This window comes from Macrotis lagotis, chromosome 7, assembly GCF_037893015.1.
Source record: "Macrotis lagotis isolate mMagLag1 chromosome 7, bilby.v1.9.chrom.fasta, whole genome shotgun sequence".
Taxonomy (NCBI): Eukaryota; Metazoa; Chordata; class Mammalia; order Peramelemorphia; family Peramelidae; genus Macrotis; species Macrotis lagotis.
The window spans coordinates 69,491,321-69,511,762 of record NC_133664.1 but is presented as its reverse complement, the minus strand read 5'-3'; the positions used below and the strand labels follow the sequence as shown (position 1 = coordinate 69,511,762).

At 37.7% G+C, this 20,442-nt stretch overlaps 1 protein-coding gene across 19 annotated transcripts in view; it reads right to left on the bottom strand.

Moving 5' to 3' along the window:
* SVIL (supervillin) overlaps nucleotides 1–20,442 on the bottom strand; it is a 179,887-nt gene that overhangs the window by 48,901 nt on the left and 110,544 nt on the right. For 10 of the 19 annotated variants that reach the window (XM_074193078.1, XM_074193066.1, XM_074193067.1 and 7 more), the window contains 5 exons: nucleotides 19,641–20,208; nucleotides 17,768–17,978; nucleotides 8,923–9,055; nucleotides 3,081–3,128; nucleotides 2,288–2,365 (listed from right to left, as the gene is read on the bottom strand). In XM_074193078.1, coding sequence (XP_074049179.1) covers nucleotides 2,288–2,365; nucleotides 3,081–3,128; nucleotides 8,923–9,055; nucleotides 17,768–17,978; nucleotides 19,641–20,208 — 1,038 coding nt within the window. The remainder of the gene's footprint in view (nucleotides 1–2,287; nucleotides 2,366–3,080; nucleotides 3,129–8,922; nucleotides 9,056–17,767; nucleotides 17,979–19,640; nucleotides 20,209–20,442) is intronic. The other 9 variants (XM_074193074.1, XM_074193075.1, XM_074193083.1 and 6 more) reach the window with 3 other exon arrangements.

Genomic DNA, 20,442 nt, shown 5'->3' with positions numbered 1-20,442 from the left:
TGTGAAGAGTTTCTGTTTTGTTTTTGTTTTAGGTTTTCGCAAGGCAAATGGGCTTAAGTGGCTTGCCCAAGGCCACACAGCTAGGTAATTATTAAGTGTCTGAGGCTGGATTTGAACTCAGGTACTATTGACTCCAGGGCCAGTGCTCCAGGGCCAGGGCCACTGCACCACCTAGCTGCCCCCATATGAAGAGTTTCTAATAAGAAAATGCCCTCAGAACTGAAATGATCCTGCAGATGTTGGAGAACTTCTGGGAGCCATCATACACTAAGTGATTTATTTACCCATGGTCACAAAGCTAGTTTGATTTGACCTGAACCCAGATCTTCCTAACTTCAAAATCAATTATCTATCCATTATGTATTCCTGATGCTGCTCATTATAATTTTGCTACACTATTTTTGACCAGGGTTGGTGATGTATTTCATCCATGTGGAAGGAATTTCACTATCCACTAGGTCAACATTTCAAACATTCTTCTAGTAGAATGTAAGATACTTGAGGGTAAGAACTCTCTTGTTTTTGTCTTTGCTTTCCAAGCTGAGCACAGTGCCAAGAACTGTAATAGTGGGTGGTTATTTAACAAATGACTTTTTTTAAATTATTTTTTTTTTTTATAACTACAGGCAAAGATAGTTTTCAACATTCATTTTTTGGTAAGATTTTTCTCCCTCCCTCTACTCTCTCCCCCTCCCCCTCCTTAACATCCAGTAATGTGATATAGGTTGTATATGTATAATGAATTAAATTAGGTAAATTGCTTTCCTGGAATAAGTTACAGGTCTTAATACTTCTAAAAATGCTACTAAATTCTTATAGGGATATGAAAAAGTTATCATAGTTTCCCCAAAATACTTTAAAATATACCAAATGAGTTACTTTTTTTTATTTCAGAACTATGAATGCATTGGTGTAGGGCCTTTCCTGTGAAGACACTCCTACCAATGCATATTTGTAATTGCTATGCAATTTATAGACTTAGCAGGGATTTCCTGGGGAACAAATAAGCTGGTACTTGAGGTAGTACTTGAACCCAAGATCCAAAAAATTCCACATCCACCTACTGCCTTCTTTCAAGTTTACAGTTAATGAATACAACCGAATGTTGCAATAGGTGGACCCTATGGACACTGTGTTGAAACTGAAAACATAATTTGTGTATGTTATATAGGTATATGCTACAGTATAAACAAAAACAAATATGGGGGTGGGAGAGAGTTCATGAACATCTTGGGATGCAGATAGCAAGGATGGAATATCCTTTAGAATGCTCTTATTTACCACTATATACACTAGAAACAGTGTATTTTCTTTCAGATTCTGAATGATGGTAGTGTCATCAAATAGGTTTCTTTAAGATAACATTAAATAAAGTGTTCTGTAAAACTTAAAACATATAATAATAATTATTGCTAATATAATAATTATTTGGGGAAATTATTAAGGAAAAAGTGAAATTCTTTATTGGGAAAATTTTGTTTTGAAATTCTTGACACATTCAAATAGGAATAAAAGTCATTGGAAATTGATTTTTAAGACAGTTTTGTAAAGTTGGTTTACTTGAGCTTTTTTTAAATTTCATTTGCCATTTTGATATTCAAACTTTATTATGACTTTATCTTCCATCTTTCAAACATGACATTCCTCAGAGATCAGGAGTTCTGAGTCCTTCATTTCTACTGACTTCAATAGAATGGAAACAAAAAAAACAAAGGCAAAAAAAAATCAGGGGAGGAAATGGCTCACTAAATTACCTTTCAAAACTCATGTAAGAAAACTTTCTAAAGAGGAAATAGCTCCAAATCTATGTGTCACAGAGTTATCCTTTAAAACTCTTTAGCATGCATCCTTAAGTTCTATAATTTCTAATTTTAGGACAGAATTTTCGGTTAATTGAAACTCTTTTTTGGACCCCCCCCCAAATAAAGCATTTTATAGGAATGAATTTGTTCTTAATAACCTGTTTTTTCTTCCATTGCTGCAATGAAGAATGACAAGCCCTATTTGTTGGGCTGCACTGGATTTTATTTAACCTATGAAGCCTAGTGATTGAAATGGAAAAAAACCTTGATAGAAGTTCAGTTCATGCAAGTTATATTATCATCTTGTTCAAAGTTCTAGAAATAAGAATTCATCTGGCAGGAATCTCACCTGAAATAACTGTAGCATAGAGGATAAGAAAGAACAAAACAAAGGAAAATCAGTTCTCCAAGTGAGAGAAAAAGTGCTTTCTTACTGGTCAGAAATTGCAATGAGGTATGTTGAGTGTGTGTCAGTTTTTCCTCACCTGATTAATGGGTACAAAAGACTGGTATTTATGGACAGCAGGCATAGCAGGAGTATAAGTAGAAGCATATACAGGTTCCTATAGAGCAAAGCAAGAGGATTAGAGGTGAAAAGAGAAAAGAGGCAAGGAAGAAAATCAGTAGTTTTCTAACAGGGAGTTAATTTACTCATTGCAATTCCTGTCCTCTTTCTAAGAAAGAGGTCTTCTTTTGGAAGAGGAAAAGAAAAAATGGAAAACCACAAAAATAATTCCATACAAGCAGTGCAAATTCTCCTGAGAATAGTGATTAAGTGAATTAAGGTCACTAATATTGCAATTAAAATATAAAGACAGGTGGTAGAGATGGTAAAAAATGACCAGCATTGAACTGTTTAAGATGTTAAAAGTACCACCATCTTCTTGGCATTACTGAAGCAATGATCTTCCTCTAAAGATAATCAATTTTTCTCTTTAGAAAAAGAGAGCATCTAACTTAGAATCACAATTCTAGGGTGAGGAGGCACCTCAATAGCCATGTGAACTAACCTTCTCATTCAGGAATCTGAAGATGAGGGAGGTCTTGTGATTTGCCAATGGTTACATTGGAAGAGGGATCTGAACCCAGATCATCAAAGTCCAGAATTAATTAATACTCCTTCCATCTTACCAGGGAAGCAGCTCTCCTTTAAGCATCTCACCATCCAACAGGAAAATATTGGAAAGGGGAAAAACTAATGCATAGGATGTGAAAGGGGGAAATGTGGAACTCTTTGCTGAAGCCTACGATTAACACCTCTGTTAGAGTTAGGCTTACCCAAAGCAGATTAGAAATGGCATTATCATCTGTAAATCCTCCTTCTTCCTATAGGTTAAAACAAATGGGAAACATTGCAGAGTGTTGGAAAAGAATAGTCCAGTCAGAGCATTGCATTCATTCTCTTCAAATCATCAGTGGCTGGGGTCAATTAGCAATGTGCACATGCAAACCCACAGCAGGATGTGTGGAACAAAGATTTGCAAAGACTAGTCTCCCAAGAGTACTCTAACTCCAGTTTAATTAGAGGTCAACCACCCACTCTTCTTTCCTCCTCCCTTTATGTCTCTCCTCTTTCCCATTCTCTTCTCTTCCCTCTCTCCTGAGACTTCTTTCATCTCTCCCGCTTCTCTCTCTCTCCCTCTCTACCCCCATGTGTCTCTCACTCTTCTCACTGTCTTTTCTCTATTTTTCCCCCTGTCTTCTCTCTCCTCCACTCTTTCTCTATTTTCTCTCTCTCTCTCCCTCCCTCTACTTTCTTCCCTCCTTTATACCTCACTCCTATCTCCTCCCCCCATTGCTCTATGTGATCTTACATGCATCCCCCTTAGAACAATTTGGAATCTCAGGGCCAGTGGGCAATCTCAGCATGAAGCCAACAGATGGGCCGTCCTGTCCTTGAATTTAGAGGAGCGTGCTGTGGGAATGTCATGGTACTCAGCTTGATTCACTCTCCTAATGGCATGGCTGCACAGCTGGTGATCAGACGCTAATCTGGGACTCCTAAGTAGGTTCAGGTTTTAATGGCAGACCCTGTTAAGGGCTGATGCATTTGGTGACCGTCTTAACTAGAAAGAATGTGAGTCACTCGATATGCTCAATATGCATGAAAGCAAACCAACTCATGCTTTCACGCAGAATAAGCAAACACCAGGAGAGGAACTTAAAGACTGGCATGTGGTTAAAGGAAGCAGCAGATTCTGTAGCCATAGGCAGACAGCTGGGAAGTTGTTGGTTTCAGACTTCCTTTCATTTCTGATCTGCCTCACTGACCATTCTGAAGGAAATCCTAGTGGCCAGAGCTCATGCACCAAGGCAAATGGATAGACTCGACAGCGTCAGTTTTTGATAACTAAATAAAAATAATGATGATAAAGCTTTTAACTTTTGATATAACCTTAAACAGTAAAAGGAAAAAAGAAATAAGCCCAAAGTATTATTCCAAGGGAATGCCATCAGACAGCTGGACAAATGATCAGTAATATCTGTAAACCCCAAATCCTCAATGCTACATTTAAAAAATGAAATTGGAAAAGCATTTACCATCATATTACACATTCTCTTTAAAGTGATAGATCACTTAATACTTGAATGAAAAATCTAATGTTGGTTCCAAAAAATGTACTCATTGTCCACAGAAGTTTTCTCTTTATCATCTACTGGAGTGAAAGTGTGAAGCTGGTCAAAGGGATACATTTTATTTGGATGTGGATTAACTCCTTTGCCAGGATTCATTCGTTCATTCCTTTTCTTTCTTTCTTTTTTTTAATGATGCTTAAGCAAATCCCCAAATTAGCTGCAGGATCTATAATGTCCCCTCCTTCTTCATTCTGAAATCTGGCCAATTTCCCATGGGAGTTTTCTTCCTTTCAGGTGTTAGATGATCTTTAGATGCAAAGTATAAAGAAATTCAGTTGGTAAATAAGACATGTTCAGACTTCAAAGACTTGGCCTCATCTATACCAACAGAAAGAAGTAGGTTTGAGAAGTAATGGTGCTAATAAATGCTTTTTCCCCCCAAGATTTATTCAGCCAGCTATGATGGCATTGGTTCATAATAATTAATGATAGGACTTTCAAATAACTCCTTCATCTATCTATTTATGTTGGGATTTGTGATTGGAGTGGAGTAGTCTCCTACCTGAAAGTAACAACTTGTAATGAAATGACCTTTCCTCTAATCCTACATCAAAGAAGTTACAATTTAAGCCCTGGTGATGGGGTTAGTAATGGAAGGATAGGATAACAGTCCAAATCGGAATTATCCCACATCAATCAGTTTGGCGGATGCTAGTTATGATAATTTACGTGGGCTGCTGGTATTGGATAGACTTTTATTTTTCCTTTTTCCTTTACCTCCTCAGTGACTTGTATAATCAGTCAACCAGCCTTTATTCAGTACTGTACCACCTGATGTACAGAAGGAGCACATCTACTGACAAAGGTTTCATGATTTCTTCCTTTTCAGAGTATGTTTTCAGATCATTACCCAGGTCACAGGTTCCTAAATAGGAAGCTCCAACAGCCCCTGGAGACTATGTGGGCTCTCCAAGTACTGTGACCTGAATTTTGGAATTTTCTCTTCACTCATAGTCACCTCTGCAGCTTAACCTGTTTACTAAAGTGAAAACCTGAGGGAAGGCATGAGGCAGTAACATAAAGTTTGGAAATTGTGGATCAGATGACAACTCAACTCTTAATCCCTCAACTGGGAAGCCAGACTATCTGTTCTGGAAAGCAATGTGACACAGCCAGCACCTGTCCCAGGGAACAGCTCGCCATCCATCGACAAGTGTAGCTCACATAGAGATAGCGGCAATGCCTAACATTCTTCCTTGGAAGGGTCATATGTCACAAATATCATTCCTTTTGGAGCTTGGAAATGTTTCAGCATGGGATGATAACTATTTCTTAGATGTTTCTCCTTTGGGGATTTCTGGGAAAAGTCAAAATTTAAGCATCTCTCCACCTCTACATTTCCTCAGGTACTTCTAAGTATACTGTGTCTGTCTGGCAGCAAGGGAGGAAGCCAATGCTCAGGCTGGTGCCATTAGTTACCTCCTTGTCCTCATAAGAACCTAACAGCTTCCAATAGCCCTTACAACTGACCAAAATAGCTCAGCCTATTTTAACTTCAAAGTAGCATAGGACTAAGGAGTTGGGCTCACGTGAATGAGGTCTCAGATGAGTTGTAGGAATGGTGTGTTAGCCACTGCCACAGAGTTAAGACAGACATTATTACCCTCATGGGTATTTAGTCTGGCTATCTTGTTTGGGTTTACTCATCTCTGGGCTCTCACCCCTCCCCCACATAACCTGATTCCTTCCATCTACCTAGAAATCTTAGCTCTTCTCCTGGAGTCACCTTGATCCATTCCCAATCAATGTGTCCTTAAGTCACCTCACCCCATTCTCAATTTCCTTTAGGATCATTCATTTGCTGAGATACTTTTTATTTGCAACTAATTACTGGTTGGGGTCTCTTCTATAGATGTTTTAAGGCCATAGAATTGCAGAAATATAGACTTAGAGCTGAAAAGGACCCCAGAGATCATGTTGGCCAACCACTTCATTTTATAGATATGGAAACTGAGGCCAAAAAAGGTGAAGGGTCTGCTCCAACTACATAGATAGCACCTGGCACAGGCAGGATAGGAACCCAGGGCCTCTGGCCTCTTCAAAGATGTGGTAGTTCACTGTCACTTGTCTTTCTCTAAAGAACTGCAACAGGCTTATGGGAAGGTAGTACCACACATTCCATCACTCATGGGAGGGTACAGCACTGTCTTGTGCATTTGACATCTTATGATGAATGGACTGAGCATGTTGCCAACAATTATACTTTTATTAGAGTTCAGTCACTAAACTTCTACTCCTGGTGGGGTGGCAGTGAGCCCTGAATTTTTTTTTTAAGTTATAATTTTTTTTTTGCAAGGTAATGGGATTAAGTGGCTTGCCCAAGGCCACACAGCTAGGTAATTATTAAGTGTCTGAGGCCACATTTGAACTCAGATCATCCTGACTCCAGGGCCAGTGCTCTATCCACTGCATCACCTAGCTGCCCTGAGTCCTGAATTCTTTAAGTTAATGGGGTGCTATCAGGCTGGTCAGGCATGGTAGCTTGGCAACAGGTAGCATGACTATCATCTACTACATAACTGAGCCTCATCAGAGCTGCATCAGTGGGGAAGAACGTCAATGAAGTCAGTACCTTGAAATATCAAAGCGTTGAAAAGACAGATGGAAAGATAGCTTCAAAGGAAGCACCTTGGGAATGGGGCAATTCAACTCAAAAGCCGTAAATTTCTTTCCCTAGGGGCAGGGGGAGTGTGGAACCTGCCAATCTGGAGAACTCTACATTTGCTAACTCTCAAAAAAAAGTTCATGCCTTAGGTAAAACTTGCAGATAATGACTCAGTAACACTTTTCTCTACAAATAATTTATTGAATTGCCAAAGCTGGCCTTTTATCAGAGGGATGCCAGTTCTGTTGGAGAATTACTGAGTTAACCCCAAAATAATAGCTAGCATTTTAGAACACTATAAGATTAGTAAAGTGCTTATATGTCATCTTATTTGGTAACAACAGTCTTGGTGACCTGGGTACTATTATTATTCCTCTTTTGTAGATGGGGGGGAGATCAGTGATGTGTCCAGGGTCTATGACCTATTGCCCTAGTTAACATTTACTAGCTTTGTGACCCTGGGCAAGTCACTTGGTCTTTGTTTGCTTCAATTTCCTTATCTGTAAAATGAACTGGAAAAGGAAATGACAACCATTCCAGTATCTTGCAAGAAATTTCCTAAAAGGGGTCAGGAAGAGTCAGATATGCCTGAAAGTATCTAAACATTAACAATAGCTCACAGTTAGTAATTTGTCTGAGGAAGGATTTGAACCCAGGTTCATCATTATAGCTACTAGATTATCTAACTGCTCAGATGCAGGTGCTGTAGTCATTATCTTTGCTCCTGTATACTAGTCAAGCATTGCCTTCCCAATTCACTAAGGAAGACATAGAAAATCTTGGCAATTGAATCTCCTGGCAACTTTTTTCTCTTGGAACTTTCCTGATGCAGAATAGGACAGACTGTCACACCTATCCTTTCATTAAATAAGCTTTTTTTTTAAGAGCTAGAAGAAACCAGGAAAGTTATTATTGGAATTGGAAGCACATCTGTGTTCTTTTGACTTTGAAGACTTGGTGAATCCTCAGGTGAAATGTATTTTCTCTTTCATAACATTTCAAATAATTGTAGCAGACCAAATCACTCTTCAGTTCAGAAGAATAATAAGAAATATTAAAGAGCACAAGTGAATGATAAGTCTGATTTAAGCAGGCAGGGAAATGCCTCCATTGACTTTATAGTCTTCAAGAATTCCCTCAGAACATAGACTGGAGAGGTCATATAGTTGATCAAGCTAATTAACAATACTGCACTATAAACAGCCTGGGAAAAAACTATGAAATAAGTCCTAAGGAATTGTGATTAATTACTGAGTAAAATACAAAAATGTAGGACTTATATTCCGGTTTATTTGACTCCATGAATGGCCAACTCTGGGTTGGCTTGTTGTACTTGGACAACATCTTAAAAAGGTTGTCTCTAAAATATTTTTTGATGTGGGCACCCATGTACTGATTAACTTTAAAATCACTATAGACATTTCACAAAGTTTTTTGGTTGACAAACCTCAGTACAAAGGAGGACATATAACTAATTTAGAAAAAGACTGAGCTAGGAACTTCCTAATGACAACTTTCTTATCTTGCAAGCTTCAAACTAACAGTAGAAGAATTCCAAGTCCACACCTTAGGTAAAACTTGCACACAATGACTCACTAATAATTTTCCTTATAAATAATTTCTTGAAATTCCAAAGCTAACTTTTTATCAAACAGATGCCAAACATCAAAACTAATGAGGCTATCTTTCTAATTTAGTCAAAAATAGCTATTGTTGGCAGCCAGTGACAAACTTGTGCTTTTCCATGTGGAGCCCCAAAGCCAAGATGATGTGAATGCTTCCCAAAGAGGCAATTAGTGAGATTAGCGTGCTCGTCTGCTTACTGCATTTCCAAGCACAGTCAGAAGCAGAATGCCTTTCCTAACATGGGCAACTTACCTTCTTCTTGAACGACTGTTCAGTCTCTTGTAGCCGTGTGCTCCGGTCAGGGACACCCACTTTGTTATAGTCCTGCTTTTTGCTAAGTCGGATTTTCCAGTCTTCTTCTCCACTTTTCTTCAATAGTGCCAACCTAAGAGAAAACACATCAATTCTAAGATATCAAGGCAGCATTTTTAAATTTCATCAGACATTATGAAGGATTTTGAAAATTTTAAAACCCAAAACTCTATTTGCCCAAATATGTTACTTACTATATATATATATATATATATATATATGTGTGTGTGTGTGTGTGTGTGTGTGTATCTACACATATATATGCTTATATACATATGTAGACATGTTTTACATGTATACCTATATGTATATATACATATACATGCATGTATACATATACTTGCATATAGATACATAAATATGTAATAATGGTCCTGCTTGTACTTTGGACATAGGGTATCAAAAGACAAAGATCTTAAATACTACCTCCTCCTATTCTAAAGCCCAACACACTCCTACATTGACAATTACTTTATTAACTATCTCTTTTTCCATTCCTCAGCCCACCTTCCCCATTTTCTGGAGAAAGAAAAGTAGAAAATTAGGGAATACATAATCTTATCCCCAAGATGCATTATAACATTTTAAAATTGTTGAAAAAAAAAAGTCTGACGAACTTTTCTAGTTGCATCATAGTGTTAAGCAAACAGTTAAGTTATTTCAAAAGCCCTAAGAGGCAGGAGGAGGGGAAGGAGAAAGGAAGTCTTTTAGTGACCCCTTCTGGTCAAGGAATGATATATGATTAAGAAGACATGTATATCAGTTTAGCAGAAAATGCTATAGAAATAAGTTAATAAAGGAGAAATTTCTTTCTGTATTAGTTGAAATAGGTTTACATGCTTCATCTATTTATTACTATTATCATTAGCAAACCACCCCCCTCTAAGATTGTACAATTTGCTCTCTCTTATCCATCTGTCCCTACTGCCATTATTACAACTATTGGTCTTTCATATTGATCTTCCTATTAAGATCACTCTCCATGAATGCCCCTTTCTGGAACAGTACTCATGAAAAATATCTGTCAAAAAACATCAAGTGAGTCGATTATGTGATCCACTTGGATCTAACCAGGTAAATATATAATTGCACATGGGTAGTAATGACTCAGCAATCAATTGTACAAAAGTACTTTGTGGGTGCTTTTGCTAGATATAGTTTGTTGACTAAACAACAACAAAAAAAAGTAGGAAGTTATTAAGCCCATTCTCAGCTAAATCTGGACTTGAAAAATTGATAGGGGAAAAAATTTTAAATTGGTATTTTCTCCTTCATGCTGAGGCTGTGGGTGCAAATTCTATAATGTCTTTAATATGAACTCCATTATTTTTTAATTTACAAGCAACTTCTTGGAGTAGGAAAACCTTGGACTAGAAATTAAGAAAGGAGATCAAATCCTAGGGTTTGTCATTAATTAGATAGATGATTTAGGGCTGGTCACAGACACACTTGCCTCATCTGAAAATTAAAGGAGTTGCAAGCAAATAGGTGATTTTTTTTTTGCAAGGCAGTAGGGTTAAGTGGCTTGCCCAAGGCCACACAGCTAGGTAATTATTAAGTGTCTGAAGCCAGATTTGAACTCAGGTATTCCTGACTCCAGGGCTGGTGCTGTATCCACTGCACCACCTAGCTGCGCCCAGTAAGTGATCTTTAAGGGCAAACATTCTTTGTTTGATTCTATGTTTGAATGTGAACATAATGAAGGCTTAAATTTATTGTTGTCCTAAGGAAATGAAAAGTATAAATGCGAGTTCACAAGGCAACTTTAGCCTATTCAAGAAAACAAAACATGGCAAACTCTTTTAAAAAGCATGCATTTATCATTTCACATGTAAACTTACTTATAAATTACATTTTCCTTGACCCAAGGCCTCATAGTACAATGCTAAGAGCCTCCCACAAGGGGGCAGAAGGTCTTAGTAATGGTCTGATCTACCAGGTAATACTATTTACCTGACCTTGGGTAAATCACAAAAACTCCCTGCAACTGAGTTGCATTGTCAGTAAAATAAAATAGAGTTCTAAAGTTCCTCTTGGAAATTCAATGATTTCTGTGACTCATTAGTTTTGTCAAATTAGATTTTGGGAAAATCATCAAATGAGGTCTTTCCTGTTTGATGATCCTAACCACAACTCTGAGAACTAATGATAAATGTTTGAAAAGATTTTCATTCCTTTGAAACCTTTTATTTTATATTATGTGGAATAAGCTTTTCTTTGGTTAATTTGAATTAGTAAAGCTCATTTCTTAGAAAAAAGAAGGAAGGGGCCTCTGCCCTCTGTGAGGCACAAAGTGAGCCACCATTACAATCTGTATTCTTATAGTGCTTTCTCAGATTTAGAAACTCTTTCTCATGGGAGTACTTTAAAAAAATTTGTTTTTTCTAGTTCCAAGTTTTAAAAGGCATTCCTATGTTTATCATGATTACAATATAATACAAAATTATAACCTAGTTCCAGTGGTACTACCCTTACTCGAAGACCTACTTAGAACACTTTTTCAAGAACAAGCCCAAGGGTCAGTTTAGGAGACACAAGAAAATTGACCTCAATTCTTCTTTAGGTGTGCCCAATCTTGTGTGTGCACATATGTGTGCATTAACTTTTTAACAATGTGTATTAACATAACTTCATCACGCTTGTCACTAAATATGCATAAAAATGAAATTCTGGTTATTAAAAAGACTTAAATCTACCCCAAAGATAAAGATATGTTATGTTCAAGAATAATCCAAAGTATTTACAGAAGGCTTTTAAATTCATTCCAAAACATTTTTTTAAGGCAATCAGGGTTAAGTCACTTGCCCCAGGTCACACAAGTAAGTATTTGAGGCCAAATTTGAACTTAGATCCTCCTGACTCTAGGGCCAGTGCTCTATCCACTTTGCTTCCTAGCTGCCTCCAAAAGAAGAATTCTAAACATGTTTTTGAGCCATGATAACTCTTTGAGAAGACAGCAAGCATTTAGATATGTCTAAGTTCTGTATAGTTTGATGATTCAGTTTAGTCACACCCAGCCATACTTTTATATGGCTTTCCAATAATCTCATAATAGATCAGGTATTATTTATTATCTGTAACAGAGGCACAGATAATAAGTAACTTAACCAAAGTCACATGGCAAGAGGTAGAGACGTAATTATAAGTCAGGTCTCCTGATTTTCCACAATATGCAAGAGAGATTCCATGACACAGTGAAAAGAGTTATGGCTTGAACCCAGCAAAGTACTGGGTCGAAATTCTGTCATTAATACATTATGGGAAAATCACTTGAACATTTCTAAGCTTCAGTTTCCTTAGTTGAAAAATGAGGATAATATTAGTGGTATTTACCTTTCAGATCAAATGAGATAATAAAGAGCTATAAACCTCAAAGTACCACATAAATGTCAGTTATTGCTAAGATGGTATTTTGATTTGTCCATTAACAGTTTTAATGTTCTGATTAGTTTGTATTTATAGATTAAATAAATTCTCAATGTAAGACTTGTTTAAGCCAACTGAATCCCCCTCCCTCCTTTTTTGATTGGAATGACTTTCAAAGAATGTATCCCTTCCAAATGTTTTAAACATTCATGTGAATCTCTAGCTAGGTTGTCACCACAGACTTCTAGGACTTTATCATAACCAAAATAATGTGGGGGGGGGGGGGAAGCATAGAATTAAATCCACATGGTTCTTTGGACATCAATTTCTCACCAGCAGCTTCAACAGGCCAGAGTGCAAATGAGGAGTTATTTTAAAATAACATGCATATAAAACATTAAATGTATTATTCCTGTACCTTTAAATATCCTACTTGTGGCTGAACAAAACAAGAAGAGGGCAGATCTTTCCAAATGTATTCATTCCTCCTGTGATCTCACTACCTCCCCCACTCACCACAAATAGCAAAGCATAGAAGACAAGGGAGGAGCTGAGCATCTCTCCCCACATATGAGATGCATTATAGCCTGGGCAATCCCAGCAGTGTCAGAGCTGTCTGCCTCAACTAAATCTGAGCACTTGTTTGTGCATCTTGGGGTTGGTGAAAAGGCTGTGAATGACAGTGAATGCCAGACCTATTAAAATCATGTCTCAAAGTGGGGCTAACATGAAGCATCTTCTTCTACCCCATTGTGTCTGATCAGAGATTAGCTAGCCCTCTTATTTTTAAGTTAATAACTACTCACATCATTCTCATCATGGCTAATACTGAAGCAACACTTTTAAGGTTTGCAAAGTGCATTTTCACATCTTACTTCATTTGGTCCTTATAGCAACTCTGGGCAATAAGTGTTATAATTATTCTCATTTTACAGATGAGTAAACTGAGGCAGAGGTTGTGACTTGCTTGACTACTTGTGACTACCTGACTGAGGCAGAATTTTAATTCAGGACTTTCAAGACTCCAAGTCCAGAGTTCTATTCACTGTGCCACTTCACTGCCTCTTGCACATTTCTGCACCCCTTTAAAGTGAACTTTTAAAAGCCTTTTCCTCTGAGGTAGGTGGAACAAAACCATACTCCCATTCTGTGGATAAGTAAATTGAGGATCAAAGAGGGTAAGTGACTTCCCAACACTGCATAGAGCTAGTAGCAGTTGAAGTGGGGATTCCAACCTAGGTATATCCTGGCTAGAGTACATTTTCCACTGGGCTATTTGGTCATGATGATGATGTTTGTCTTTTGTTCTTGAAGAAGACCACAATATCAGGGAGGTGATGCCATGGCATGCAAGAGAGTTATATTTGAGTGAAGGTATGCCTCATTTTTTCCTTTGGAGCTATCTGGGTTCAGTGGCCAGATAAGAATGAAGACAACTGGAGATGGTCCTGGATGTGAGGGAACCAGAGTTAAATGACTTGCCCAAGGTCACACAGCTAGTCTGAATCAAATGTTTGAGGACAGATTCGAACTCCCTTACTCCTGACTCCAGGGCTAGTGTTCTATCCACTGCACCATCTAGCTATTAGGAAGCATTAGAAAGGGAAGCTAGGAGCTGCTTCCAAAGTAAATTAATGTTTTTACCCTCTTTGCTTCTCATCCTGCTCTAGTTATATATGTTTTCTTGCTACTAGAAAAGGCGAGATGCTGCTAAGCATGGCCAATCCTCAGAAAAGTCAGTACAATTTAACCTCAGCTATGTGTGTATGTTTGAGTGTGTATATGTGTGTACACACACACACATATACATACATTTATATACACACATATAAACACATACACACACACACACACATACACACACACAAACATATCAGCCTGAATGTAATATCCCAATTAAAAAAAATTCATTCCTCTGTCTGAGGGTTCTGCTTAAGCATTAATCAATCCTTATATATTGACTAGGTCAAGGATGTAGGAAATAAAACTCTTTGGGTTAAATCCCATTTCCTTATCTTCTCCCTTTTTAAAACTTTTATTCATTTCGGTATCCCATTCAACACTAGAGCTCAGTTGGGACAAGAAAGCCCTGAATTCAATATAAGCTTTAGGAACTCTTGGGGAGTGGAGGGAAAGGGATGGCAGTGGGCCCTAGTGTCAGTTCATGAAACAGAGAAAAGGATTGAGTTCTAAGTCATGATACTACTCTGGGCCCTCTAGTGGTTGAAGGATTCAGTTGCATTGCAATTCCTAGAAGTCCTCTCTTACTCTAAAATCTTGGTCATAGCCTCTTTCTTGAATCTAGAGTGTAAAAAGAGAAAGACAGTTATAAAACTAGATTTCCCACCTGAATCCACTATGTTGAATCCTACAGGTCTTCAAGGACTTATGAGGTCAGAATAAGGATTCAAAATTTTCTCTTACCCCAATCTTTCCTCCAAAGAGAAAGGATAGGTATATTGACTACTAGAGTTTCTTCTATCCATTTAAAAAAACTAGTGCAGCTGTTTTGAAGTCATGAAGTTTCTTAAAAGCTAATTATAATTTTAAATATTCTTTGAACATTCTCCAACACTAAATATCTTAGAAATGGTTTCCTGGGTTATGGTGTGGATATCATTAGATAGTCTACATTTCAGGAAAAGTACTTTTAATGAGATTTACCAAAAATATCAGGGAGGTGATGCCATGACATGCAAAAGAGTTATATTTGAGTGAAGGTGTGCCTCACTTTTTCCTTTGTAGCCATCTGGGTTCAGTGACCAGATAAGTTTGTCAGACTGTGTACACTGATTTTGGATCTGAAAAAATGTGATTTCCATAAATGTTTTTCCAAGACATACCCTCTGTGAATTCACATATATATAAAATTTGAAGAGATAAGAAATTTTTTTTTTTAGATTTTTCAAGGCAATGGGGTTAAGTGGCTTACCCAAGGCCACACAGCTAGGTGTCTGAGGTCGGATTTGAACCCAGGTACTCCTGACTCCAAGGCCAGTGCTCTATCCACTGTGCCACCTAGCCACCCCTTTATGATTTTTTAAAAAATTATTATTCATTCAATGGAAACCAGTTAACTAGTTCTTAGCTGAAACTATGTACCATTTACAATTGTAGAAGTTGCTACTATCAAAAGGTGAAAAATGAGAAAAAGGGGACTTTTATTGGAAGAGTATCAACATATAATATAAAGTACAATCTAAAACAAATCTTTCAAATTGGACCTAAAGAGTACTGAGGTAGGGTACTGGGTCTGGAGTCAGGAAGACCAGAGTTCAAATCTGGTCCCAGACACTAGTTCTGTGACCCTGGATAAATCACTTAACCCTGCCTCAGTTTCCTCATCTCTAAAATGAGGTGGAGAAGAAAATGGCACTCCAGTATCTTTGGCAAGAAAAATCTGTGAATAGTCATGCCTGAAAACAATTAAACAACAAAAATTAGAAGGGCCAGGTGTATCTGAAATGGTAAGTTAACAGCTGATTCTATATAGGGGCAACAAATTGGTCAGAATAGGGAAGGTAAAGGAGCAAAACTGAGTAGGTATTGACCAAGCAATGAAGTTAAGTCAGCATCAGTGCTGCTATCTTGAAAATGTGAGACCTCTGAGAAGGAAGTGCCCCCTGGTCATTCAAGACAGTGTTTTTACCCCCCCCATCCAACCCCCCCCCCAAATTCTCAGAAAACACCAGCTGAAAAAAAGTGTTATTAGGAGCTCACTCTTCCCAAATTTACTTCTTTCTCACTATTGATTGTTATCCTCACAAATGTTAGCTCCTAGAAAATTAAGGCTGCCTTTATTTTGACTTTAATTAATCATCCAAAATCCATCATTTTTTTTTTATTTCTAAAGCTCCTTTTGTGCAGTAGAAAGAACAGGAGAAAGGCTCTAGGTTCAATTCTACAACTAATCAGTGCTTCAAAGTATAGGGCAAGGAGAAAAAATGAAGTATCGTTGCTTTCAATTATGCATGCTTAAAACTATTGAAAGAGAAAAAACTAGCCCTTTGTCTAAATAGGTTAAGAACTAATAGTCAGCCATATCAACAAATGTTTGTTAAATATCTACAGTTGATGATACCAACAGCTAGCTTACTGTGCTAAACTAAGAAATATAAAGTATAGTTAAGTAACAGAGATACTACTATACTTTGAATTCTATGGTTCAGAATTCAGTTTCTGCCACTGCTATTCATGTGACCTTGACCAAGTAACTTCTCTATAGTCTAGAATTTTGTTCCTCATTCATAAAATGTAATCTTGGACTAGATGAACTTCTAAGGTATTTTTCAGCACTAGATCATATGATAGAATGATTAGACCAAGAGATAGGAAATATTCTCAACCATCAAGGGTTGAAAATAAATAATGTCTTCATGTATCTAATGTCAAAAGAAAAAAGTTTGACCTTATGATGAACATTAAAAATAGTTTTTTCCTGTCTTTTGAAAACTAAGACCAAAAAGAAAAAAGGAAGAAAAATAAGACCGGGGCAATCTGAAATCTGTCTAGAAGAAAGGAAAAGAGACCAAGATGATTGACAGAGCCAATGAAAAATTCTGAATGGTGGGCTGTGATAAGCAAGTGTCTGCGCTGGCAGAGCAAGGGAACAGAGGATTGAAGTATTTCTGATAATCACACTGCGAAATTAACTTGACCTTCTTTCACCCAGTACTTTTATCACTATTAAATCTGTGGCTGTTTAATTCTACTGTAGCTGGAGGTTAAAAAAGGAAATATATCCAGAAAATGTTTAGCTCATTGTTCTCGATAACTGCCACCTTTAAATATATCCTCCTCAATCCCATTTCATTCTTCTGATTAAAATGAGGGTATTGCACTTTTGCCATGCCAATGTAATCTTTCAGAGCAGTTGCCTGGAATAAATTCTGGCTGTATACTACAGAAACTCATTGAGTCTACTTGCCCTAAAAAGAAACAATGAAGGTATGATCCTACATAGTGCAATTCTCAGTAAGAACATCTGGATTGGTTGCCCCATTGTACACATGTACTTTCCACAGAATGAAAGCAAAAGCAGGGGGCAAATCTAGGATGAATGCTGTCTATCCACCAGCCTATGTGCAAGCACTGTGCTGCACTGGGCCTCTTGGCTGTATTTTTGAAACATGTCAAAATTTAAATATAAAATAAAAAGTATTTAAAGTACATAAAAATACTAAGTTCTTGTTGAAAACAATTGTACCCCTATTTCCTGCATCAGATTCTTTCTAGGCCTGGCCCTCAACATGTGGTTATTAGATCTGCCATTGGGTAAATGTGGTTTACCACTGAATAATCCCATCTCCTTAAAACATGCTAATATGACAGCACATCTTTGTACGTGATTTAATTAGTTATTTAGTCAATTCCAAACTTCTCAATGGGAATGGGGGGGAATAAATAAACAGATTATTACCTTTCTTTGATCGACATTGTTTTGCTAGATGCATCAAGGGTATCCTCTGATATTTTGCTCTCTCCACCAGCAAGCATCCTACATGGATTCTTGGAGAGTTTTTCCTCCAACTGTTCTAAAGACTCTCGTCTACTGGACACTGGGGCTGTGGTCTGAGCAACAGTTTTTGTCGCTGGCATGCCAGAAAACTCGGCCGTGGGCTCGGCAGGCTCTGCTCAATGAAAAGGAGAATGCAGCATTAGCACTTATGTCTTCGGGTTGGCATTCTCAGACCCATTAACTCTGTACCAGCAAGGGTGGCAAACTCAGACCACAGACGTCACGTGGGAGATTGCACAGCCAACTTTAGGAACTGATCATTTAATTCTACAAGTACTTATTAAGCTCCTACCATGGACGAGACAATCAGAGACAAAAATGCTAAGTCCCTGCTTTTAAAAACAACTTCTAAAAGCTTCCATTCTACTGTGGGAAAAACAAAACAGAAATGAATAAAAAGTCATCCGGTGGTAAGGGGGAAGTGTGCAGGAATCCCAGAAAGGGATCTTAGAGAAAGGAGAGCTTGAGCTAAGCCCTGAAGGGGCATTCAGAGTCCCAAGAGGCCCAGGGGAGAAACAAGGGTTCTTAGCATCAGGGATAACGTCTATATTAAAAATACTTATATTGTTAAAGTGCTTTCCTTACCTGATTCTCTTTGCTACTAACAATAAATCCATGATCAGGGGTTTCTGTTTCTATACAGGAATATATTTTCACTGATGAAGGGCACGCTCAAGAAGAAACTCTTTATAACAAAATAAATTACCATTTCTGCTGTAGCTAATAGTCTTAAGAGAACTGGGGGGGGGGGTTAGGGAGGAGACAAATGGGAGGGGTGGGGGGTGAAGGATGAAGTGATCTGCCCCATCTTCCTGACCCTAAGGTCAGTTCTGTCTCCTGACTACCATGCTGCTTCTCACTGAGGCAGGTCACATGGGATCATTATCTTGGTTTTGCAATACAGGAAATTAAAGCTTAGAAAGATAAAGTGATTGGTTCATGATCACATAGCTAGTAAGAATCAAAAGAGGACTTTGAACTCTTAAGTCATGCCAAGCTCTATGTACATTGAGCACTATGAAAATATGCAGCCTATCAGGTTTTAAAAACACAAATAACCCAAGGACTGCAGGACAAATTATTTAATAACAATTGATCTTATTCTCATAGATAGCACATAGGAAGTTTAAGTTAATGATGGGTACTTTTAGATTTCCCTAAGGGCAACCCTTTCAGTCTTGCAATTAATAATACCAGCAAATGAGGCAATATAACAACAAACATCAGTGACAACCACAATTAAATATGCCTTTGTTGTTTTATAGTATTGCTTAAAGGGAAGAAAGGCTCCAGTGGAGGGGGAATGTGACACAGGCAGGGATCTCAGAGTTCAAAATCTTGCTCCACTGAGAGAAATTGAGACAATCACTCTATTATTTTAAAATATAACCATTTAAAAAACTAAAGATAAAAGGCCTGGCTTCTGATTCACAGAATGTTGTGAGAAGGATAACACTGTACATAAAATAGTGACTAAAACTAGTGAAACCCCATGTGGAATTTCCAGGTATTAGGACAGGTATAAGAAGTTTTGTTTTTAACATACTGAAATGTTCAGAGTAAAAAGAATTTTGAGTTGTTATATGTACAGATTTATCATACATACATACATATACACACATACACACAAACATTTTATATATACAGAATTCTCAAATCTCTTCTAGTTGTAAGTACTTATGATTTCGGAAGCAAATACAGTCAATTAAGCAAAACAAGAACAACTAGTTTGTAGAAATACGGAAGAAAATAAGTTTATAAAAATCCATTTTACCTCTTAGCATGAATCTGCTTTTTGTGACATTTTCCAAATCCATCTTCTCTTCCAAAGACTGCATTTCCTTCAGATCCTGTTTGCTCTGTCCAGTGCTTCTGGAGACTGAAAACTCCCGCAGTTCTTCATGCTGACACATTACTAGCAAGTCAGTGTGTTCCATGCTGCCTTTTCTTGGAGCATATTTTCTTTGGTTGTCCCTTTCCCCAGTTTTATTTAGAAAGAGGGAGGAACTCCCTTCTTCCTCAAAGGACCTGTTCTTCCTCATCTCACTCTCATCTTGAGCTAAGACTCTCTCAGTTTCCGTCTCCCCAAATTCCCTGGATCCTCGATTGCTTCCAATATTCTCCCCCAAAGGCTGCCATGTTTGTGATTTTAGGATGCTCTTCACTGGAGAGTCTGCATTTTCCATTGTTGAATGGAATCCAAAGTCAGCAGCACCTGTGTTTTCTTCCACTGATGGCTTTGCTCTTAGATCTCCTGCATACATTGGAACAACTGTCGATGCCACAGTAGACACAGATGTGTTAATAGTAGGAGAGAAAGGAGTGAGTTTTCCACTCTGAACCTGATTGAGTAAAAAAAAATGTAGCTCAGGTAAGTCTAACTTACAGATTCATATAAGAAAAGACCACATTCATTGGAGGCTTTCACAAATCCTGTTGGAAGGATAGAAAGTGTATTAAGGACTGGTAAAGACTGCTTCGTATAGTTACACAAAGTCTCCTTGAAAGGAAAAAGGGAATAAGGGTAAAAGAAAAGACATTCTTTTGTCACTCTACAATAGCAAACTCTCTCTAAA